The sequence below is a fragment of the Heloderma suspectum genome, chromosome 1 (assembly GCF_057233095.1).
Source record: "Heloderma suspectum isolate Gila_16-S chromosome 1, 16-S_ref, whole genome shotgun sequence".
Classification (NCBI taxonomy): Eukaryota; Metazoa; Chordata; class Lepidosauria; order Squamata; family Helodermatidae; genus Heloderma; species Heloderma suspectum.
This window is the reverse complement of record NC_139458.1, coordinates 142,869,695-142,894,760: the sequence shown is the minus strand read 5'-3', so window position 1 is coordinate 142,894,760 and position 25,066 is coordinate 142,869,695. Positions and strand designations below refer to the sequence as shown.

The 25,066-nt window shown below is 46.9% G+C and overlaps 1 protein-coding gene across 2 annotated transcripts in view; it reads right to left on the bottom strand.

Annotated features, from left to right (window-relative positions):
* Window positions 1-1,353: 1,353 nt before the first annotated feature.
* The window catches only part of WNT6 (Wnt family member 6), a 58,698-nt gene continuing 34,985 nt past the window's right edge, over window positions 1,354-25,066 (bottom strand). Inside the window, exons 2-5 of one of the 2 annotated variants that reach the window (XM_084805532.1) lie at window positions 14,751-14,971; window positions 13,183-13,245; window positions 8,625-8,926; window positions 1,354-5,341 (exon numbers count right to left, since the gene is read on the bottom strand). In XM_084805532.1, coding sequence (XP_084661658.1) covers window positions 4,880-5,341; window positions 8,625-8,926; window positions 13,183-13,245; window positions 14,751-14,971 — 1,048 coding nt within the window. In that variant the 3' untranslated portion in view covers window positions 1,354-4,879. The remainder of the gene's footprint in view (window positions 5,342-8,624; window positions 8,927-13,182; window positions 13,246-14,750; window positions 14,972-25,066) is intronic. The other variant, XM_084805541.1, reaches the window with a different exon arrangement.

Here is a 25,066-nt window from a genome sequence, read left to right as displayed (position 1 = left end):
TTTTTCCCAACCAAAAATGCAGATTTCCTCCTATGGACTAAAGCACAAAAATGTGGATGGGGGGTGGGATTTGTACAAGCGTGCACTTTTGAATGCAAATGCAGTTTTGGGAAATTGCGATAATTTCCCTAGAATTGTGTTCCTGCTTGCACTCGAGGCTGCAAATGGGACACGTTTGCATGATTTGCGAACAGGAACGAAATCCTCGTACTTTCCTAGTTGTGGCAGTGTGGAAAAAGCAGTTGGAAAGGAAATTGGGATGAGCTATGGGGAGGGCTAGCCTTGCAGTGCTGCAGGGTGAAGTTCCTGTTTCAGGGGCCACTGAGGTGAAGGCAGATAGATTAAGGCAAAAATTTATATCTGAATGGTACAGCAAGATTTTTTAAAGCTTTGGTCCCAGTGGGAACGGGGACACCAATTGGGCCTCTGTTCAGGCTTCAAAATGTCTTGTGCTGGCACTGACTATGAGAGTGATGGGAGTAATGGGACAGGTGATTTAGGAGAGAGAGGGGTGTATGAGGGTGCAAAGATTGGGAATGGCTACTTGGGGTATCTCCGTTCGTCTCCACCACCATGTCATTTAAACTTCATTCACCATGGGGAATGGCACATCAAGCTATGGTTTGAGAAGGTACCTATCTACCCTGAAAAGGAAGGAGACAGTCCATCTCCAAAGCCCACCCATAGTAAAGAACTGATGTAACACAATGGCAAAGGAACTAAGATATGGAGCAATAAGCATCTGGTTCAAATCTCACCTCTGCCACAAGGCCACTAGGTGACCTTAGGCAATCCACTCTCAGCCTCAGTTCCCCATCTGCAATATGGTGATAATATATACTGATCTACTTTATAGAGTTATTTGTAAGAATAATTAAATGGTAAAATATTTCAGGTATTCCGAACACTCTAAAAAACAATATATAAATGATGATTGCCCATCCTCCCTGGGTAATATTGGATAAATTGCATGGTAGGTCTGAACTCTGCCTTGAGCAATTTATTGGAGTCAGCATATAAATAATGTGAGCTAAATCCAATATTACCATGCAACAGGCGTTTCCCTCCCCCACTCTGCAGCCCCCCCTCATATCTGCTCCAGAGGATCCCCCAACCTTCTACGGCAGGGGGCTGTGCGGTGGGAGCAGGGAATTGGATCTGCTAATGGTGCCTGTTCTGCTGGCAGAAGGACACCATTGGATACAACCCTATGTAAATAAAATGGAGAGGAGGACAACCATGTAAACCACCTTGGGTTCCTTGCTAGAGGAAAAAAGGCAGGAAATAATAGTAATAGTAATATTAATATTAATAGATGATGCTGATGATGTAAATAAGTAGTAATCCCGAGCAGCTTGTTATGATGCCCTTTAATCCACATCAGGCTCCTTATATGTGTCCAACAACTACAAATGTTAATTGTCCAGAAACTCATCCTAGCTCACAGGTGGCTAGATTAATCCAGACTCTCACATTTTCTGGTAGGGTTTCCTGCCTCCCCAAGTGGACAAGTGGCCTGCATTTAAAAGATGGGAGTGAAGTAATTGCTTAGCTAGCCCATACCATGCAAATGGGCAGAGATTTGGGCCCAGCAGAAGGGATTGGTTTGCAGAAAGTGGGCCAAATGAACTCTAATTTCTACTACATGGTCATGTGAGTGACTCCTAGTTCCTTTTTCTACAATGGGTCTGAGTTACCATATATGACCTAATTCCCAAATATGATTTTAAAAAATACCATGTAAGATACAAATAGTATCACAACAGACTCAGATAAATTGCTGCTGTTCCCTGCTGTGCTTGGCACTGGCACAGCAAGGAGTCTTTCACTCTTGGAGCTGCAGCCATGGCAGCATGGAAGCCTGGAAGAGCCTTTGAGCAGGTGGGTCTATAGATTTGGCCCAAGATCTACCTCAAAACCCCAAACCCTGGTGACTTTTGTTTCTGTGCACACTGTCCTGCTCAGTGCTAAGGAGTGGTCTGAAAGCCACAATCCGAGCTGGGTGATGATGGCAAGGAAGCTCCAGCGTGACCTGCAGTGACCCCTCCAGTAATGCCTGGGGCAACAAAGCCCAGAGGAGCCCCTTTTGCTGATCCCACCATGCTGGGAGAAACCTCTCATTATCTCCCTGTGTTGTGGTGAGGCTGACACATGGCTCCACTTTGGGAGAATCAGATGTTCCTGTCCTCGTCATGGTACAGAGCTATCCCCTCCACACAGCCTGGGTGTAGCACAGGGGAAAGCAATGAAGCAGCAGAGGACAAGTAGAGGTCCGTATGTGTCCACATGCATGTACATATTCATATACAAAAAAATCACACTCACGTGCACTCATGTGTGATTGTGAGTCTCACATGAACAAATTAGCAGCCATACAATCCTATGGCTTTTTCTTTAGGACAACTCTTTTTAAAAAAGAAATTATAAGCCGTCTCCCAAGCCGGCAAATAACATTTAAAATATTTAATTTTTTCAGTTTGAAGCTTCATAAATATGGTTACAATGTGTTCTGTTTTCATCTAAAGGCTCCAAGGTTGCTGAGCTGAACTATCAATATGCATTGACAAGTGACAAGGTGTCATTTGAAGGGCCATGTTGTCTTGCCATAAACTGCATAGAATGCTCATAGGCCTTGGGATACAAGGTGTTTCCAGATGGAGGGTTTCTAGTGCTACCAATTAAAAGGCCCTGTGCAGCTATTCCATCTTTTTCTCCTCAACTGACTTTCTGTGGCAAGAAAAGACAGAAGTAGTGGCGGGGACACAGAGAAGGGTTACAAGAGGAGGACAAGGTCTGGACGCTCCATAAAAATCTTATGACTGAGGCAGGGAGATGGCATGATAAAACTTTGTCTAGAAGTACTCTCAGATTCTGGATTTCCTCCCCCAGGCCGAAGTTGGTACGTTCATGGCAGCTACAAGGGCTCAGTCAACCAATCTGCATGGCCAGGGTGTGATGTCAGAGCAGACCAGCATCAAGGCACAGAAAGAGGGCTCAGAGGTAGAGATTACAAAAGTGTGAGGGAGGTTAAACAAGATACAATTCTTCATGCTGACAGGTCATTAGCTAGTGTATCTTAAACCCAGCATCTAGGAATACCCACAATCCCACTTCTCACCTCATCAAAAACAAGGCAAAGACTAAGACTTGCAGCCTTTGCTAGTTTCTAGTAAGGAGAAAAAGTCTAGAACCTTTGCATCTAGGACTCTTCTTCTGTTAGACCCTGTGGTGTGGAAGGCCATAGGTCAGCACAGTTCCTTTTGGGATGGGTTGGTAATTGTGGCTTTTGTCCTTAAGATGGAAGTTTGCTGCAGAAGACAGCAAACAGATTCTGCTTCCTATTGGTCAATGATGGAAGGCTGGTGTCACCCTGCCAGGGCACGCACATCTGGAAATTCACAATAGCAATGCTACCCAATCCAGTATGTTCATTTCTCAGCCACATGCAATGTTACTTTAAGTCCCTGGCGCCCTCTGGTGGACAAAAGTTCTTCAAGTGTCCATCAAAAAGTGATTAGGAGAAGCTAAGAATGTACCGATTTTGTTAAATCTGTTCTGTGTTTCACAGATTGGCAGGTGTCTTTTGTTCCTTTGTTCGCTCACTGATGGAATCCGGAATTTTTAAATCTGGAATGTCATTCTACTTGCACTAATCCACATTAGTGCTAATGCGCACTTGCGCTAATGCTAATGCACATTAGCACAAATCCCCGCCCCCACAAAAGTGCAAAATCTGTCCACAAGTCCACTGTGACTTGGAAAAAGCTGGTCTGCTGCGAAATCTGCAGGTCAGATTCAGAGAAATCTGAGCTCATTTGAATCCATGTTGGATTTCTCTGACATCCCTAGGAGAAACTTCTGTGTATGTGTAGCCTAAGGAAGCAATCTTATCCAACTTAAAGTGAAAGTATGTTATAAGTATAAGGAGGGATTGATTCATATCAAATCAATCCAAATCTTATCCAAGCATTCTTCATACCAAATACATCACATTCAACTCAGCATCTCTAACTCCACAGGAGCGCACTTTTATTCTAGATTGATCTGAAATAACCACCAATCTCCCAGATTAGGATCATCTCTCCACATTTTAGGACATGCTCCCAAGCTCTCTTAATGGAGATACATTAATGCTAGGAAAAGCTCTCTTTTTTAACAACTCTGACTGGAACAGCAAGAGAATAGTTAAAGTGAGCAATTAAGTTACTAATCTATATTAAAGGCACTTGTGAATACTTCCTTTTGCAACACTGGATAAAAAGAGCTGATAGTTTAAATAACTTTATTAATGTAGAGAGAAATGGCAGCCTCAGCCAATGGGGAGCAAGGAAGCCATGGGAGAAAGTAGTCAAGAAACTTCTGCTGTTCTCTCAATGCACCGTAAAGATTCAGTAATAAATGATGCACATCACATCCCTGCAGGGAATCTGTGCATGACCCATGGTCAGCGACCCACATGAAATGATCACCTGCTGGTGCTGGGAGAATATCAAGTGACAAAGGATCAATCCCCCCCCCCCCATTCAGGAGTGCATGTCCAGGCAGGCAGGGAGTGGCAAGACCATCTGGAGCTATAGCTTGGCACTGGATGCCAAGGACTTGCCACAGAAGAGGTTATAACCAAGTGCTGGGAACTGTGCTGGACGTCAAGGATTTGGAAACAGTCCATGTTCTGAGAATGCAAGGGGCCCCAGATCTGAGATCTGTTCCTGGGATCTCTGGCAGGCTATTCTGTGACTCTAGCTTAGATCAAAGTTACGCCCCTCATGCCCAAAAGAGCTTGATTACGTTCCCTGTCTCTGGATTCCGTGACAGGCTAGGTACATTCCTCATCCTCGTGCTTTGCACCTTCCCTATCCAATGTCCTTTCTGTGCCTACTCAAATGCATAGGCTGAGCTCTTTGCGCACTGTGCACTTCCGGCATTGTACCACGCAGCACCAATGAAAGCGGCAAAGGCAGTTCTCTTCCAGGAGTAGAGTCTCATCACGGTGACCACGCCCACAGCACAGCAGGTCACAGCCACTCACGTCCATGGCAGTGCTGTTGCACACTCGCCCACGCGTGCCCAGAGAACCTGTCTTGCGGTTAGCAACACAGAAGTCAGGTGAGTCAGCAGAGTAGATGAGGTCCTGCCGGTCCGGCGGCTTGATGTTCCGGCCCACAGGGATGAGCGTTTTGCCATCATTGCCACCCATCACTTTAAAAGCCCCATTAAAGCGTTCAAGCAGGCGGTCGCCCACCTCCCGGAAAGGGGGCATCTTCTTCCAGCAGGTGCGTAGGGCGCAGGAACCCGAAAGCCCATGGCACTTGCACTCTGTCCGCATGTGGTTCTTCACTGCCTGGAAAGAGAAAAAGAGGTAACTACTGGGGGAAACCGCATCTCGCAACAATACCTGTAACAGTAAGACTAGCAAAAGAAAAAAAGACGACCCCCATCGCAGCTGATTGCCCTAGACTGGAAGTGAGAAAGAGGTGGCAGAAAGCTCATTCTGAGCCTAAAAGAGGAAGAGTTTGGATGCATTCTGCTCCAAAATGTGACAAGGTTCTCTATCTACATTCTAACCACTAATTGCACTCATATAAGTAAAGCACAGAGCCTTGGGGTTGCTGACACTTATAGCTCTTGGGGAACAATAGGTCCCAAGAGCCAAGGAGGTTCCTAAAGAAACACGCTCCAGCAGATTCCCTAGTAAAACATATGGCAATGACTACCTGAGACCAGGATGGCCAACTGGCAGCCCTGCAGCCAGCTCCAGCCCCCAGAACAATTTTAGGTTGGCCCTGTCAAATTTTAATCATGACGTAATTTTGTTAATGCTCAGTTCCACTTGTAAGAAAAACCAGCAGCGACTTTTCATTAATATTTCATACAGTCCTTACTATATTGCTACCTCATATGTGTTCCGGAAAAGAAAAGGGCCACTTCTTTAGATGTTTCAGGAAACACATTTGTTCCTCAGTCTTCCAAGCTTCCAAAGTTCAACTGTCGATTCCCATGTGTTCCTTATTTGGAAGCCTTAGTGGGTAATGCCAGCCAGACCATCTGTGAGAGAGTCAGATTGTTTTGGCCCTCAAGACCAGTGTCTGGGGAATACAATACTCCCTGGAAATAATGAAGGCCATCCCTGCCCCCCACCCCCCATTGGGGGTGGAAATGTCAATTGCATCACACTTCAGAAGCCAGATGATCAAGGAGATCATGTCTCGGAGAAATCTTGTCCCCCACCATCTGATATGACCAAAGGGCTCTGGTTGGTTTAACCTCTTCTGGGTTGAACTTGCCATTAATGTATTGCCCTTACCACTCATAAATGTGTGAGCATGCACAACAATAAAATTTAGTATTTATATAGGACTAGAGCAGCCTTCCCCAGAATTTTGGTCTTCAGTTCCCATCAGTCCCTGCCAACCTGGCCAGTGGACAGAAACACTGGGAGTTGCAATCCAAAACATGTGGAGGGCACCAGGTTGGGGAAGGCTGGACTATTGCATTCAAAGGCTTCACATATATAAGGAATACTTACAACATCCAGTAATGTAGGACAGTATTATTATCCCCATATTGCAGATGGTGGGGAGAAATAAGTCACTTGCCTAAGTCCACTTAGAGAGTTTGTTGCTCAGGGCGAGATCTGATCCAGACCCTCTTAGCTGCTATACCACATGAACTCTCTATGCATGTAAGCACATAGGTTTGTCTGTTCTGCATATCTGTTCATACATTAACAATCCCCTCTGGCCTTATTTACTCATCTACACTATTATCTATTGATGAAATGGAAGAGATGGTTCTGCTGGGGATCATGGAATCTCCTTGTTCTGCCAGCTAAAATATTTTGGTGGTGATCCAGGACAAGCCCTGGGACTAATTGTGGGAGTGGAAAAGACAGGCAGAGGCAGGAGAGAGAGGATACTTGATGATCACAGAGGGGAATTCAGGTGGCAGGCAATGCAAGCAAGTTGAGAAGAGGTGTCTAGCCTATCAGGGGAATATGCCCTGGTTATGGGGCATCCAGGGGTGAATAATGAAGTTAGAAGTAAACAAGAGGGGAGAGACAAGAAGCAAAGAGCTTCATACATAAAAGTGGGGGGTGAAGATGACACTTCCTCCTCCTCCAGCATTTTTGAGTCATTAAAAATGATGGCCAAATAAAGATGAGGAACTACAGCTGCAAGCGGGGTGACAGGGTGAAAGGAGAGGTTATCTGGCAATTTAGAGTCAGGGTGGGGCTGAATGTTCTTGAAAATCAGTGGGCACTCCAATGGAATTTCATTGTACAGCTGGGTAGGAATGCTCTGGTGAGAAAACGCCCCTCCACCTCCCAACACTGTGTCCCAAGTGACTCCACAGCAAGCCAAAGAAACCTATGGCAAGCATGGCGTTGGGGCAGGGGATCTGGGTGCCAGGCTGGCTGCATCATGGGGATGAGGCCCAGTGAGGTAGGGTCAGGATCAGGGCCAGCCCTGCCATTAGGTAGAATGAGGCAGCAGCCTCAGATGGCAGATGCTAGGGGGCAGGAAGCAGCAGCGATGTGTTGGGAGACAGAGCTGTATGTGCCACATGCCCCCCAAGTAAGCCCACTGCCCTCAGTGCAGTGCAGGATGCTGTCGTTTTTCAGCGTTAAAGGAAGATCCAACTTCCAGTCTGGTTGTAGGAGGGGGGGCACCATCTTGTCCTTTGCCTCAGGCAGCAAAATGTCTTGGACTGGCCCTTGTCGGGGTGACCAAATACCTGGCAGGGACACCTCTGCCCTGTTTTGCCACCAATTCCCCCTGCGCTGTTTTCCTTCACCTGTTGGCCCATCTCTGTTTATCTGTTTGTTTACACACAAGCCTTTAAAAAATGTGTGTGCATGTGTGCGTGCGTGCATGCACAGTATTAGCACATAATGTGGCAGCAGCGGTGATGGGGCCTGCAAGCAAAAGGATGTACAGAGGCAAGCGTAAGTTGCAGCAGCAATACTACATACTCTGCCCCTTTACTATATGGAATTGATCACGGCCATTTACACATGCATAGGTGCTCAGCCCTAGAGGTGGGTTAGGGATCAAGACTCCAGCTGTGTGAGGTTGGGGAAGTGACCTTGAACATGAGAAATTGTCTGGAAATCAGACACTGACCTGGTTCACACAACAGTCCACCATGGCTAAATTTACCCACAGGGGCTATCATGTTGTGCCAGGTGCCTGCGGGTGCCCTGCTTTGCCATGGCTTGTTGTGTCATGTGAACCAAAGTGGAAAGAGTTGTTTGAGGATTAGACAACCCTCAAATGGCTTGTTTTAGCATTATTTGAGGGGTTTTTTAACCCCCTCAAACAACCCCTGCTGCCCATGTTCGGACAGCACAACAAACCATGGCAACTCCATTTTGAATATTCAAAATGGCCACCTCCATGCGCCAAAACCCACCATGGCTTAAGCCCCAGTGGGATGTAGGGATTGTGCAAACTGCTCACTATTGTCAATGGGGTGGATGTGGTGGGCAGGGAAGGAAGTCTGAGCAGGCCATGTCCAGGCAAGCTAAAGGAATATACATGGCTTACCCACAAGGAAGGAGACAGGATTGTTGCTGGGGAAAGGATTCTGGATATGCAACAAGGAGGAGGGAAGGCTGCCCTTACCAGGCGTCCTGCTTCATTGTTGTGCAGGTCAATAAGGGTTCGAATGTCGCTCTTGCCACGCTTGCGCTTAGCATCCATGAACTGGCGGGATTTCTCATAGCCAAAGTCAACGTCATCCCCACAGCCGCCCCACTCCCATGCAGAGCTCTCTGACCCTGTAATGGCGGGGGGCAGAGGAGGTGCCCGGCTCCGAGTTGCCTCACATCCGCACTGCAGCAGCTCACCCATGCTGCAGGCCTGGGTAACCGCGTGGCTCACACCAGCTGCAGTGATGGCATAGACGAAGGCTGTCTCCCGGATATCTGTGTAGGATATTGAAAGAGAGAGAGCACATCAGACTGAGTAGGAGTTGGAAACAACCAGCATGGCCAAGTTTGACAAGAGGTACAGGCGGGCCATGCCATGGCCTGCCATTAGCCTCTTAAAAATGCATGATTGGCAGAAATTCAATCGGTGAACATTTCGCTTACTTTCAGCAGGGAGGCCAAATTCCATTTTGGGGTAGCTCTCAGGGGTCACATTCCAGTGGGCAGAGCAAAAGGCAAAAAGGGTCGGGCCAAGACACCAAAAACACCAGCATATTTCAGCTTAAAGCCCTTGCTGCCGGTAACTGAGCCTTAGGAGAGGCATTTCAACCTTTTTAAGTGGAGGGGGAAATGTGCAAAAGCTGAAAAACCACCAAACGATGGGGGGGGGGGACACACCTGATGACATGAGGAAAGAGGTGTGGCCATCTGGGGAACCCTGGAGGGTCGGACTGGTGCACCCCCTGGCCTGAGGTTCAACACTCTTGCCCTACAGCATTACCATGTGGGATGCACCTGTTCAATTTCTGCCTGTCCCCCTGCTGTTACAGAATTATAAAGAAGTCCTCCTGCCAGTTTAAAAAACAAAGAAACAGATTTTAAAAGTTGCACAGGGGTGGGGAAAACCCAGTTCAGTAGAGCTAAACTACTTGTAACTAAACTACTATCCAGTTCAGTACAGCCAGTGTGGTGTAACAGAGTATTGGGCTGGGACCTGGAAGATCTGGGTTCTAGTCCTTGCACGGCCATGAAGCTCACTGGATGACACTCAGCCAAACCTATTTCACAGGGTTGTTGAGAGAGAAAATGGTGAGGAGGAGTTGGATTGCCTTAGGTTCCTCTGAAGAAAAAAAGATGGGATAAATATAATAAATAAGAAAGAAACGCTTGGCCCTTCCTCTCCACTTAACTGTGAGCTGGCCAATCGGAAGTCCCCTGCTCCAGCATTAACTTCGAGCTCTGCTCGTTTGTAAAAGTCTGGTGGGGCTGCAATCTTATCCACACTTCCTTGCGGGGTAGGGCCCGCTGAAATCAGTAGAGCCTCTTTCCAAGTACATATGCATCGGATTGGACTGTAGGAAGGCAGTATTGCAGCTTTAACTCTACCGGGGACGACCTAGGCCGGCTGACGAGTCGCGATGGGACGGACTGACTGTGGCTTGATTCGCGATCACTTGCGGGTGGAGGTTATACACAGGCATCAGACTGCGGCAGCTGCCTCAGACTCTGGGCTTGGGGTGCCGTTGAAATGGCAGCAGCAGAGTGGGAGACGCCGGCCAGATCCCCTGCCCCAGCGGGGCACAATCCAGCGCGCCGTAGCTTGTCCTGCGCAAATCCTCCCGAAATGGGAGGGAGGGAGCTGCGCCGCACGGGTATCGCATCCTGGTGTGTCGCCGCTTGGAAACGCGCTGCACGGAGGTGAACCCGCAACGTCAGCCAATTGCCTGCTGCCTCCCAAGCCCAGCAGCAGCCAGGTTAGAGAAACGACCCCCACCGCCACCCCCCGAGTCCTCCACCCCAGTAACCTGGATTCTTATTCACGGCGGGGCGCCAGTCGCCCCTCCGCCGCGGGACACGAGTTCCAGGCATCCCTCGCCATGCCGGGACCTGCCGCCGCCAAAGGGGATTCTCCGCTCCCTCCCTCTGCTTGCTCCGGCGCTAGGCGCCGCACCCGCCGGGGGCTCCGTCTCTCCCGCCCGCCCTGCTTCCCTTCCTATCGTTGCCAGCAGTCACCCCGCCGCACTCCGCGGCTGCCGGGTTGACCCCAGAGGGAGGCTGGGTAAGGCAGGCGGGTCTTCTTTCCCTGCGCTGCGGCACCGCGCTGTTTCTATTGAGGTTGCCCTCAGCATCGTCTGGCGCAGGGCCGTGGGCAACAGGGCGACCACCTCGGGTGCCAAATTCTGGGAGCGCCGAGCCGATCCCCCGGAGGTGGTGGCGCTGCCCCAGCCCCTCCCCCTTGCCAGCTGCCTAGCGGTCCGGGCCACCCAGCGAGCCCACCTGCCCGCGCAGTCCTTTGCTCTGGGGATTCTCGCAGACGAGCGATCGATCGAACGGGCTCTCTGGAGAGCCGGCCAGGCCCCAGTGCTACACTATGCGGGGCGGAAGGACCCCCCTAAGAGCAGTGCACAGGGCAGGTGGTGGGAGAGAGGGGAGGAGGAGGACGACGGAGGATGGGCTTAGGGCTGGAGAAGGCAGAAGAGGTCAGAGCCAGGGTGTGGGGGACAGAGAAGACAGGGGCACCGCCAGGGGATGTGGGGAGAGGAGAGGGGCAGTGTTGCACTAGTGGGGCACCAAAATCCCATCTTGCCTGGGGGCCAGAATTCCTAGAGATGGGCCTGGTCTGGCATCTCCTGTTAACTCCTTTCCAGCCACCCTCCTCTCAGCACACTCCAATTTCGACTCCGCCTCGCCCCACCCCGCCATCACTAGCCAGCTTGCTTATCCATGCACTCAACCATCAATCTATTAATGTCCCAGAACAAAGCAGCATATACCAACCTGGTTCCCTCCAGATTTCAACTCCCATCAGGCTAGCTAACATGGCCAATGGTCAGAAATGCTGGGAGTGGTTATCCAAAATATCTGGAGGGCTCCAGGTTGCAGAAGGCTGGCATACCCAGTGCAGTGGCCCCCTGGGTCTCACTCCTCTCTCTCAGGTTTGCTGTTATTGGTGAGATGACTGACAAGGGAGAGAGCCTTCCATTCTTCCACCTGCCTTGCCCTCAGTACCTGTTCTCCAGAGCTGTGTTGAGTTGTAGATCAAATGTCTACTGGGAAATTCTGTCAGTCATTGTTGTTGCTATTTTATTATTTTAGAAATCATGTGATCTTGGCGGAAATGCAAGCGGCTGTACGTGTGTGTGTGTTGTATTTTTGTGGACATTTTAACATTGGCCTCCAAAATGCCCAGGGAAATTTTCCTCACACACAAAAAGGCTCTTTTTCTGTGTATGAAAATGTGGCCTTTAAAAACCCGACGACCTAAGTTATACCCACAGTGAGCCCATAGCTGGCACTAGCACAAGGGTGGGGAGGGCTTCCCTGCCCTTTTGACCTGGCTGCCCCCTTCTATTTGGGGCACAACTGAGGCGGTGAGGAGGGAAGGCACCATACAGTGTTATGGCAAGGGGGCTCCCTGGTGTGTGTTATTTATTGCCCAGCCCTTCTGTGTCAGGTTGCTGGGAAGCCTGGAGGAAGCTAGGAGGACATGTAGGAGCACAGTCTATGGGGAGGGGGCAGTAAATCACTCCCAGACATGGATACATTCTTGGGCTTTATTAAAAGCTGCTGTGTTGTCTGGGAGCATCCATAATTGCTTCATTACAAGGACAGGGAGACATGTCACAGCAGTAAACATTCGGCCTGTAGCAATAACCTGTGCCTCCCCAAGGACCCAACAATTCCTGCACCTCACACACTCTAAAGCAGACTCCCTCCGCCGCCCGCCGCCTTATGGAGAACAAAGCAAACCCCTTTGGAAGGTGTATCAGTTCTCTTAGTGCCCAGAAAGGCACTGAAAGATCACTGAAGAGGTTGTAAGGCATGGGCAAGCAAAGAGCAAGGATTCCCTTCATGCCCAGCTCTTCCATCATTATATTTCCCTCCATCCTTAGGCTTCTCCCAACAAGTAAAGGTGATTTTACTGGCTGCATTCCTCCTCCCAGACATCTGTGCCAACATTAGGGTAAGGAACTGCACCAGCCCTGCCACATACTGGTACTTGAATATTTTCATTTTCTCAAGTCTACAGTCTCCATTTCATTATTTATTTATTTCATTACTATCCTGCCTTTTCTTCCATGGATTTCAAGGTGGGGTAGATGGATCTCTGCCCCTGCCCCTCCCACATTTATCTTTAAAACAACCCTGGGGCAGGATTACGGTGATTGGCTCAAGGGCGCCAAGTGAACTTCATGGTGGAACTGGGATTTGAACCCAGGAGTTCCCAGTCCTAGTTCAACACTCTAGCCACTATGTCATAGTGACTGCTGCATCCAGCCACAACACAGAGAAGAGCTGAGCTGAGCAGGACAGGGCAATTTTTCCTCTCTTTTGCCTTGGTTTCATGCAGGAAACAAAAGGAAAGGCAGCATCTAATTCCTTTTGTTTTTTAAGAGCTGTCACTGGATTAAAGAAATCCTAGTCAATTAATCATATGAATCTTGAGTGATTCATTGATTAATCAATCATGTAAATCTGCAGAAGTTTGCATATAAATAAAACAACAACTGTATGGGAAAATACACACTTGCTTTGTTTGTAGATCATCCATGCGCTTGTCAGAACAGGCATCGTCTTAAAAGAGCCATTCCTTCCTTTGTGTGAGAGAAAGGAGAATGCTTCTAAGAGTCTGCTACTGTGTTTTTGTAAGTAATTGCAATTAAAATAATTATAATTTGTGGGTTTTTAATCTGCCTGGAGGAACCTTTTTAATTGATCAAAAGGTGTTTAATCAATTAATCAATGAAATGTTGCAAAATAGTTTTCCTTTCTTTAGACTTGATTTGATACAGCCAGTTGTGGGGTTTGGGCATATAAAACAGGGACGGGGAAGGTGTTGCCTTCTAGTTGTTGGACTGCATCTCCATGCTGATGGGAATTGTAGTCCAACAAGATCTGGAGGGCTACATGTTCCTCACCCCTGACATAAAGGCTTCTTCACACAATATGTATTTCTTATATGGAAAGCAGTTCTATGCAGCACACTGGCTGAAACCCACATGTAGGTCATCACATGTGATAGTTGCACAGACATGTACATTCCAGGCATAGAATGCGAAATGCACATGTATGTGCAGTCATCAGTCACATGCAGGATTCATGCTACATCAACCATAGAAGTGTTTTCTGTGTACATTTTTTGGAAAAAGTATAAAGTGTTAAGTGGCTTTAAATCTTTCCAGATGGAGTGCAAAGTAGCTCAACTGGGCAATATGGGTTTATGTGCCTATACCCTATACATAGACATATACTGTAAGACAGTATACATAGAGGGGGTTCAAGTAAGATGGCACTGCATGCTAAAAACAACCCTGGGAAAAATATATGCATCACTGTAATGTATTTTGAAAAAGAACATATGTACTACACATTTTTCATGTCTTTTTCTATGACATTCCACTATGCTCTTATCCAAATGAGCATTTATGAAAGGATTCCTTCCCTCAGCTCAGGAAAAAGTGCTTGTCTTCATGGGTGCACTTCAGCTCAGGAATACTTATAAAACTTCAGATTTATAATTTCTTGGCTACTAAATAAAGCTGGGTTTTCCCACAAGGCACAAAAACGATGTTACAGTTATGCTACAGCCCAGCTCAAAACATGTACCAAGAATTTAATCATAGAATCATAGAATAGTAGGGTTGGAAGGGGCTATAAGGCCAGCGAGCCCAACCCCCTGCTCAATGCAGGAATCCAAGTCAGAGCATCAAAGCATTTGATTAACAAATACTTTTCCTACACACACTGCTTTGACTTCAAGATAATTGGGGAAGAGTCTTGCCATGACAAATCTCTTCCAGTTGGAAGCTTCTTGTTCCCCTTCCACCTCATAAGGAGTGAGATAATCTCCATACAGAATAAGACCTCCTACCCCACTGGCATTTCTAGAACCCTTCTCCACACTACATGGTGTCCTCTCTTGGGGAATCCCCTTTTTCCTTCTCTCTCTGGTTGTGAGGACCCTTTAGTTGAGGAGATTTCCCTGTATCAGCAGTGTCTCTTGAGTTAGGGTAAATGCTTGTCTCCTCTCTACTTTCTATGGGAGAACCCCAAAAGGGAAGTCACCTCCCCAAGCAATGGACACTGCTGCCCAGCTCACCCTGCTGTAGGATCTTGCCAAAATATTTGCTGTGGCTGGTGCAGTTCCAGCGACGAAAGCGGAATTGGTACTGGCATTCGCGCACACCCAGTCTGGCACCCTTGGCCACCTCCTGTACAATCTCAGGCTCCGTCTGACACAGCTCCGCCTGTTTCCCAGCCAACCGCCTGGTCTTCCGGCAGATGCTGTTGGGATCCATGACCAATGGGCTGCCCACTGCCCTGGAGAGGTTAGAGAAAAAGACAAGGAAAAACTCTAGCTTCATAGAAAATGTTAGGCTTCAAATAAACATTGCTCCACATATATCCTCAGGGCTACCAGAAATGTTAAGGATGAGATGATCTAGTGAACCCATACACCTAGTTGGTCTAGGCCAGGGAATTCCCAGAAGCAAGAACTGCTATGCTGGGTAGTACCAAAGCATGCTTGTTTGTCTGTGTCAGTAGCCAACATAATGCCCCGTGAATACTTTCTCATCAGCAGGGCAAAAAGCTGACAGGCATCCCCTGCGGTTTGTTCCCATCATAAGAAGAACACAGGAATTGCTAAGCTGAGTCACATTAAAGGTCCTTCTAGCTTAGTCTTCGTTCTGGCCAGTGAAATCGACATCTGGTATACACAAAATTGTCTGGCCAGTTGAATAGCATCTGGTACAAAGAACTGGCTCCCACCTTTTCCTAGCTGCCACTTCCTCAATCTGAGATCTGGTTACAAAGCACCACAAGCTGCCTTTTAGCTAGAATTTTAGCAGAGTCTGGTGAATGCTCTGTTTTTCTGCCTTGTCATCCCCACATGTTGCTGGGAAGCTATTCCGAAAGCCATTCTACACATTTCACAGAATGGAATGAGAGACTGGGATGGTAGAATTCCACCAGAGTGCAGGTGGAGGGGTCATATTTTTTAATTCTGTCTGTGTTGTTTTAAACTCCTTGCATGTAGTAAACTTAAGGAGAGAGTTATACTGAACCCTTTCCCCAGACAATTATGTTTTCTATATATAGGGGAGGTTTTTTTAATGTGCGGGAACATTCAGAATATGACCTCTCCATCTGCAGTCTGAATTGGTACAGCCCAAGAATTAGTTCATCTCACTATTATTTTATGCTACATAGAGTGGTTCCTAAGCATTGCCAGCCTTCTCCAGCCTGGGGCCCTCCAGATGTGATGAACTACAACCCCCAGGACCCCCCAGCCAGTCTTGTAGTCCAACACATCTGGAGGGCACCAGGCTGGGGAAGGATGGCATAAGCACTTCCATGGAACACAGTGCATTCTAGGAATATTGCCTCTCTGTAATTCTGGTGTAAGGACAGCTCAACGCAGAGCAGGAAAACGGGGGAAGCTACTTTGTGAGAGAATTGCTGAATGACCTTGGAGTACGATAAAGGCCAGTAAACAAGCTCTGGGCCTATGCCAGCTTTCCTCCCTGGTTTCCAGATGATTCTCAGTGCAGAAGGTTTACCCTTCAGTGACTGGACTAAGGGATATGTCTGGTCATCAACTAATTTTTTAGAGTAGTTCCGGCCTGCGTCTCCTCACCCTAGAATCCAAGGTGGAACTTGCAAAACTATTTCATGCCACACATGATGTGGGATCCTCCCTATCTATGCAGTAGAATATGGGATCGCATGCAGCATCCAGAAAATCACAAATTTCATGTCTAAAAAGAGCAATTTTTTTGCTTTCATGGTCATGGAAAAAAAGGCTTGAAAATATGCCAGCAGTGTCTGCTAAATTTCAAAGACTAGAGAGGGGTTTTGGTAAGGCTTCCTGTGCTCAGAGGGAGAGACTTGTGCAGTCTGCCTGCTTCTTTGTCCCTCACAAGATTTTCATACCCTTAACTTCTGCTTCCATCACAATTATTGCTCTTCAGTGACCCATGCAACTCTTTCATTCTGCCATTCCAACCTCTGTCAGTACATTGCACATTTCGCCAACTGACACATTTTAAATATCTGACAAGACGATGGGTTGGGGAAAGATGAACCAATACCCAGGAAAGCAAAGACCTTTTATAAAAGAACCTGGATCTGCTGTGCCTGCTGTCCCATTACTGTCTATTCCCTATCTGTTGGAAGGGTGGCTTAAGACTATGGTATCTGATGCTACATATTACTAGCAGATCATCATCATCATCTCAGGGGATCTGCAACATGGCACCCATTACAATCCTGATGGCAGCCACCCTGTTCTGATACCCAGGGGGTGGAGTAAATGGGTCATGATCTGCAGGGGATTTCCCCACTTTGTTCTCTGCCTGTCATGTTGAGTGATTGGGCACAGAATGGCTCCTTACTGCCTGGCAATGAAAGCTACAGGCAATGAGAGCTCTTCTTCCACCAATCCCAGCAAGTCTGGGAGGAATCAAAATTAATCAGATGAATCACTACAGAGACCGAGCCAGGGGATTCCCAGCAACTGCTGAACCCTGCAGTAAATCCCACAACACAGGGACCCAGAGCAGGAGTTCAAGAATCCATGTGCACAGATGTGCTTCTGGAGCTATGTCTGCACTCGTGGATTTCCATGACCCCATGCAGGCAGGGCTGCACTTTCTACCACTTCTATCAACATGTCCATCCATTATGACCAAGGTATGAGTTCCTTTCCTAGCAATAGATGTACTGTAAGGCATCACTTGAGGAGCTGGGTGCAGTACAAAAACAGGCAACCTTGTAAGAACTTAAGAGCCCTGCTGGATCAGACCACATCTTCATCTAGTCCAGCATCCTGTTTCCCACAGTGTCCAACCAGATTACTAGCTTTGGATCTTTAATATAAGGAACATCCCTTCTTCATCTTTTTTTGGATTTGACAGTCCCAAAGGTATGTTATAGCCTGGCCTCAGGATGCCTAAGTTTATTTTTAAAAAATGTAAGCAAACAAGGGATAAGTGTCAGATCTAGTGTGATAATGAGGCAAGAGGTGGCTGTATCAGGCGTTATTTGCTAGAAGAGGGGCAGACAAAGGCTTTTGAAAAATACATTACAGGGGGAAGTGCCAGGGAAGGACTTTGGTTTGGCATACAGTGGTTATCCAAAGGTGTGCATACACACAAGAAAACTGTACGTGTGTGTTGTACACATGCGCCACTACAACTGTTGCAGTGATGCATGTTATGCATGAGCAAAAGAAAGAAATTTTCCCCACCAACTCCAAATCTCACCAGCTGCCACCGGATTGTTCTGGGGAGCCCAAAGCAGGCCATGAAGGCAATAGTTCTCTCCAGCTGTTGCTTCCTAATGGGAGGTATTCAGAGGCATACTGCTTGCCTGGCCTCATGCTGATATAGCACACACAAGTAACATCAGGCAATGTAGAATAATGTTCACAGAAACACATAGGGCAGCTTCAAACATTCCGGACACATTTCACTCCAAGTCTTACTCTGTGTGTGCAACAATTCAATGTGCAGCATTTTCTACTACTCAGACTATCCCAAGCAAGGCAGTCATATGATTTTTTGGGTCTCAAAGAGACTCATATAGGTTGTGGGCATAGGTTTTCATCCTTGATTTTTATTATTTTTTATTGTCTAATTATAATGGAGGGCCTAGTGGTAGAGCACATGTTTTGTATGCAGAAGGTCATCCCAGGTTCAGTCCCTGGCATCTCTGGGTAACTCTGGGAAATATTCCTGCCTGAAAACCACTGCCAATCACAGTGGTAGATAATGCTGAGCTAGATGGGCCAGTGATCTGATTCAGCATAAGGCAGTTTCATATAGAAATGATTTATAAATCACTGAGTGTTGGGTCAGTGCAATCAGGTGCAATGTCATCTCATATTGATGCCACTGCTATGCTGTATTTCCTTCAATCTCTTACGCTAATGGAATCCTGACTACAAATGGGTGATGCATGGAAATGCAGAAGTGTCCTGATAATTTAGAAAGATAAGGAAATGGAGAGCGCACTGGGCACTGTTTACAAATCAGCACAGCTGCAGGATGAGCATTCCGGATGAGCATGCTGCACACTATCCTGGATATGCCCTGACTCTACCACACATCCAGTCCCTTTGTCACCCCCTACAAAGTTATGCTATGCCATGTTGGACACAACCTTCAGCCTCTCCTGTATCTCCACCCAGTCTCCTGTATATCCACCTGACTGCGTGTCTTCACCTTTGCACACTCTGGAATCCCCTGACCTTTTCCAAGTTATTCGTTATTCAGGAATATGTCTGTGTGAGTGCAGAACTGCAAACAGTCAATCCTCTGCTGTTACTACTTTCCATTTTAAATATTTTTCTGGTTGTGTATTCAGCATTATGTAGTCCCACATTCAGATTAGGGTGGGGAATCTGTCTTATCTGGTCTTCATAATGTCCCCAAAATGTTCTTCACATATTCAGATGATACCTGAGTTCAACAGGTCACAAGGAGAAGAAGATCTGGCTAGGGAGATGAAATGTTGCCAACATCCCCAGCATTCATCTGAACCATCCTTTTAATAGAAGATGATTATCTCATGGAGGGTTAGTTGTCTTGACTCTGCTGTTTAGCTCTAACTCTCCTTTGGCAATGCCCAGGCATACACATTTTGCAACACAACACAGGAACTGAGAGACAATTTTACATTATTCTAGAGTGTTTTGATTATAAACTAATCAGGAGTTCAGGAGATAACCTAGAGATTTAAAGTCAATTCATGTATTACATGTGGACTTCCTGTTGCCACTCACAGGAATTAACCATTCCCATGAGCCTTAATGGTAGCTGGTAGCTCACAGAGAAGTTCCTAGAACTCAACAATATTAATCAGAGATCCCAGAAGTTCCTGTGGTTGAGGTCTGTGATAAGCTCACACAGTACATTACTCTCAGGAGTAGAAAAAGTGACCCAATGTAATGTGTGAACCAGTTCTAAGAGCTGTGCAACTGAATGTTGTTTATCTTCTCATGGACCACAATCTCATGTGCCAATATCTATTTCAACAAATCAAAAGGAGGTGCACAGAAGGGACAGCAAAGGGGAAGAAGGCCTGGGAAGAGCAGAAGGGCGGGGGGAGATGCTAATCCAGGGCTGATTCTGATGGTAGAGTCACCAGTTGACTCATGGCAAGGGCTAGGAGAATCATTGTGTAGGCTCTTGGAATTTCAACTGTAGCATTCTCTTGTAGGCTGAGACTGAGATGAGCAGGTGGGTCTGCATCTCCATGGGCACATGGGAGGTCAGTCACAGGTCCCCAGAGGGAAAAGCCTTAGACTTGCTACCTCCATGGATGGATAGACAGACAGACAGATGCCTCCAAGGCATCACAAGGATTAAAAAACCAGCACCAAATCCCTCTCAAATTTCTGCCACAATGAGTCATCCCAGCGGAGCCCAGCCCATTGAACTCACAGAAGGTGGTGCCTCAACAGAGCACATTGCAGGGCAACAGCACCAGGAACAAACTGACAGTGGACTCTCAAGCCTGAGCTTAGTTGACCAAAGGAGCAAATATGCTGGATACTTGCTTTGTGAGAGGAGAAGAGCCATAGGTGATATGGTGACACATACAAAAGGCTGAGTAATATCTGTACATACAAAAGGAGTGAGCTTGAATTCTATACCAAAGACACTCAAATTCTATCCTCAGAATATCTAATGTAAATCATATGCTGATTATAAAGGATTGCCTATTTACAGAATGGGGAGCATAGCAATGCTATGTGGCAATGGAGAAGAGTAGTCATGGGGCAATGAAAGATGGGGGATAGAAGATGAATAAGCACCATGGAGAGAGGCATTCACCTGTTTGAGGGACTGAAGTTCCACTCCTTAAGCACTGGATGTATTGTCCAGCCTGCCCAACCATTCCCAAACCGTTTTCTTTATAAGCATGAGGGCTAGAAACACATACCTTTGGGATTTTATGCAAATGTATAGGGACCGTGTTCTTTTCAAATACAACATACTACATAGGCTTGTTCTTGGCTGAACAGAGGAGGAGGAAATAGACATCACTATATGAAGGATGGGGGAAACATGGAATGCAGGTACTCCATATATTATAGCATCAGTGTGCGAGTTTAATCTCACACTGCTCCTGTAACATTTAAAGGCCCAGCACTACATGGGTGGAGCCTATTGTGTAGGTTTCCCCCCCACCCCCAGTCATTGCCTCTGGGCTTTGCCATCTGGCATTAGTGTGGAAAGAACCCATGCAATTGGCCTTGCCATATGACACTGATCAGGCCATTAAAACATTAAGGGAGAAGCAGCTCTCAACCTGCTGCCATAGCATCTAGAGGGCACCACAGGTGGGAGGAGAAAGCAGAGGAAAACAGAGACAGGCTTATCGCTGTGGAACTGTGTGTGAAAATACCACCGTATCTGAGTAGATAGTGGCAAAGTCACTGCAGAAATGGAATGATGACTAAAATAGTATATACAGACTTATTCTGGCTGTGTGTAGAAAAGGTGGCTTGGCTCCCATTGGTCACAATGAATCTGCATTTTGTGAAATTCAATGGGCACCCTAAAAGCAGGTGGGCTGTGGTACAACCCAGAAGCCCATATGGAGAGGTACCATTTGCCTAGACTAGCCTCCACCAAGCTGGTGCCCTCCAGATGTTTTGGGCTCCAACTCTCAATATTCCTGACCATTGGCCATGTTGGCTGGGGCTAATAAGAGTTGGAGTCCAAAACATCTGGATGGCATCAGTTTGGGGATGGCTGGCCTAGATAAGATGTGTGTGAGAGAGAATTAGCATTATGTATCTCTTACAGTTAGGATCAAGAGATACAAACCAAGTCAAAAGGGATAATGAAAGATCTAGAAGCACTAGAACATCTAAAGGAACAACTCAGGGTCTGAGATGAGAATGGGTGGCAGGATCAGTACATAGTGATCCATCATCATCATCATCATCATCATCATCTCCTCCTCCTCCTCCTCCCCCCCTTCCTTCACACACACACACACACACACACACACTGTATGTATGCCTGAAAGTCTGGCTTTCATAGAAACCCCCATATATATCCTGACTTTCTATTTCTGATCTTCACGGCAGCTCACAATTAGAATCTAAAACAATATACAGTAATACCAGTCCAAAATCCAAAAAGCAACCTTAATACCATATAAAAAGCCAGCAAACACAGCCTAATTACTGTTAAACCTTGGAAGGAAAGGATGGCCTGGTGTCCAAAAGAGAGAGAACCAGATATGCATGTCTACGGCTGGAATTCCATAACAGGGCACCACCACAGAGAAGCCCCCTTTTCCTGTAACTAGCAGCCTAAACTGAATGTCGGTGGATTAAAAATATAATAAATAAAATAAATAATAAACTTTGAAGGCAGGAGCATCCGGGGGCAGGGGTGGAATCTGCCAAAGGACCTCAGATAGTTTATCTGGGAGACAGCAGTTCTTTAGATGTGTGGGGCTTACCTGGTTGTGGTTACATTCAGTAGTGAGGCGAAATCACTCTGTACCTGCTCAGAACAACTTGAATTCTTGCTTCACATGTTATTGATTTTTTGTTACAGTTATCCTGCCTTTCCTCAAAAGATCTCAAGGAGGCATACATGGTTCTTCTTCCCTCCCATCCAATTTTTTTCCTCACAACAACCTTCTGAGGGAGGTTAGACTGAAAGAAGGCAGCTGGCCCAAAGTCACCTACTGAGCTTCATGGCTGAGTGGTAATTTTCAACCCAGTCCTTGTGCAACACTCTTAACCACTGCAGTTGGCCTCGGTGACACAAAGTACCTTTTACCATCTCCGTCTGGTTAGTCAGCTGCAATCATTTCTGGACAGGGATTGTCTGGCCAAAGCAATCAATTTATTTCAAGCACTTTTAAGCTGCTTTTTAGGGTTATGCTTTCCCAAAGCAAAGTACAAACAGAAGTGAGGGGCAAGATAAATTTAAAGGTGATTGCATTAGAACAGGTGTCCAGAATTACTTTGCGAAGCTGTTCTGCTGCAATAACTGCAGTGATCAATCCAAGGCAGCCTTGAAGGGGAAAGTCTTCAAGGCCTACTTAAATTCTACAGTAGAAGGGGCAAGACAAAAGGCTATTGGAAGGGAGTTTCAAACACACAGGGCCACCCAGCCCTCCCTCTAAGTATTCTAGCACCTTAGGCAAAGTGGTATTTTGGCACCCTGGTGGACATGCCCCCACTCTTCTCCCCCCCCATCTCCTGGTTGTGCCCCCCTTCTCTTCCACACCAGCCACCACTCCCCCTCCTTGTTTTGACCTCTTGTTCTTCTCCAGCTGCTGCCATCCTCCTCCTCACTCTTCCCACCACCTGCTGCCCTCCATGCCATGCTTCAAGTGTCCTTAAAGTGAGGCATTCTGGGTGAGTTGGCCCTTGAGGTTGCCTGTGCCATAATGGCACAAGTGATCTTCACAACCACCTCACCCAGAATGCCTTGCTTTAAAGAAGGACCCTTCAAAGTGTGGCATTTGGACCTTGCCAGCTCTCCAGACAGCCCGCCTGATTGATCTCTCGTTATGGGAGAGTCCTCAGAGCGAAAGACTGGATGGGCATGTGAGCTCTCTGGGTAGCACAGATGGGTGAAAAGGGAGAGGATCTAGAGCGCTTATGCCACCTTCAGGTGTTGTTTTGGTGCCCCCAGAATTTGACACCTAAGGCAGTTGCCCTGTTCACCCCCCAAAGGAACATCCTGGGGGGCACCACCAAGAAGGCCCTGGGGAGGTTCGCACAATTTCAGAGGGAAAATAAGCCACAGTGGCTTATTTTCCACTCCAGTGTGCTGATTGCAAACTGCCTAATTAGCATAATTACCCTTGCCCGGCACAGGTTATCATGATGTCCAAACCTGGCGAGGGTGGCTGGGGTGGTTGACAAACCACCCAGCTACCCTAGAACAAGCCATGGGTTTCAGGGTGGCTTGTAAACCAACCAGCCACCCTCGCTGGGTTCAGACATCATGACAGTCTGCATCCAGCAAGGGTAATTATGCTAATTAGCTGGCTTGCAACTAGCATGTGTGGGGAGGGAAAATAAGCTGCCATGCCTTATTTTCCCTCTGTGATTGTGCTAACCCAGTCCCTGTCTCTAGTGCACACTAACCTCACTGATCTAAATGGCGAGCAAAGACCCCCAAGGTAGATCTTAGCATATAGGCACGATTGTATGGGAGAAGGTGGTCCTCTAGATAACCTGGTCCCAAGCCATTAAGGATTTTAAATTTTAAGATCAGCACTTTGAATTGGGCCTGGAAACATATTGGTAACCAGTGCAACTGACACATGATTAAAGTTACATGTTGGGTGGCCACATTTTGAGTTAGCAGTAGCTTCTGAACCATTTTCAGAGGGTGTCCCACATAAGCATATTGCAGCCATTAGAGGCAACCAGAGTATAGATAACCATGCCGATTTGCCAGCTGTAGCCATTCCTGGACAGGGATGGTCTGACCACAGCCATCCATGCTTTGGTAACCTCCCCATTGGGTTACTGTAATGTGTTACATGTGGAGATTCCCTTGAAGACAACACAGAAGCTCCAATTAGTGCAGAATTCATCTGCCAGAATTTTAACCTGTGCTGCCAGGTTGGGTCACATCACTTGAATCTTAAAAACTCTATTTTTTGTTGCTTTTAACAACTGCACTGGTTGCTTATTTGCTTCCAGTCCCAATTCAAGATGCTGGTACTTACCTTTAAAGCTCTTAATGGCTTGGGAGTTGGACCCAAATACCTGAAGGAGCGCCTCTTTCCATACTAGCCATACATCTTTGCACAAAACGTTCCCTTGAGATCTCCAATTTTCTTGAAGAGATCTCTAGTCTTTCCCATTCTATTATTTTCCTCGATTTCTTTGCATTGTTCATTTAAGAAGGCCTTCTTGTCTCTCCTTGCTATTCTCTGGAACTCTGCATTCAGTTGGATAGATCTTCCCCTTTCTCCCTTGCTTTTCGCTTCTTTCCTCAGCTACTTGTAAAGCCTCATCAGACAGCCACTTGGCTTTCTTGCACTTCTTTTTCTTTGGGATGGATTGAGTTGCTGCCTCCTGAACAATGTTACAGACCTCCGTCCATAGTTCCTCAGGCACTGTGTCTATCAGGTCTAATCCCTGAAATCTATCCCTCACCTCCACTGTATATTCATAAGGGATATGATTTAGGTCATACCTGAATGGTTTAGTGGTTTTCCCTACGTTCTTCAATTTCAGCCAAAATTTTGCAATAAGAAGCTCAAGATCTGAGCCACAGTCAGCTCCAGGTCTTGTTTGTACTGACTGTATAGAGCTTCTCCATCTTTGGCTGCAAAGGACATAATCAATCTGATTTCCATATTGACCATCTGGTGATGTCCATGTGTACAGTCGTCTCTTGTGCTGTTGGAAAAGAG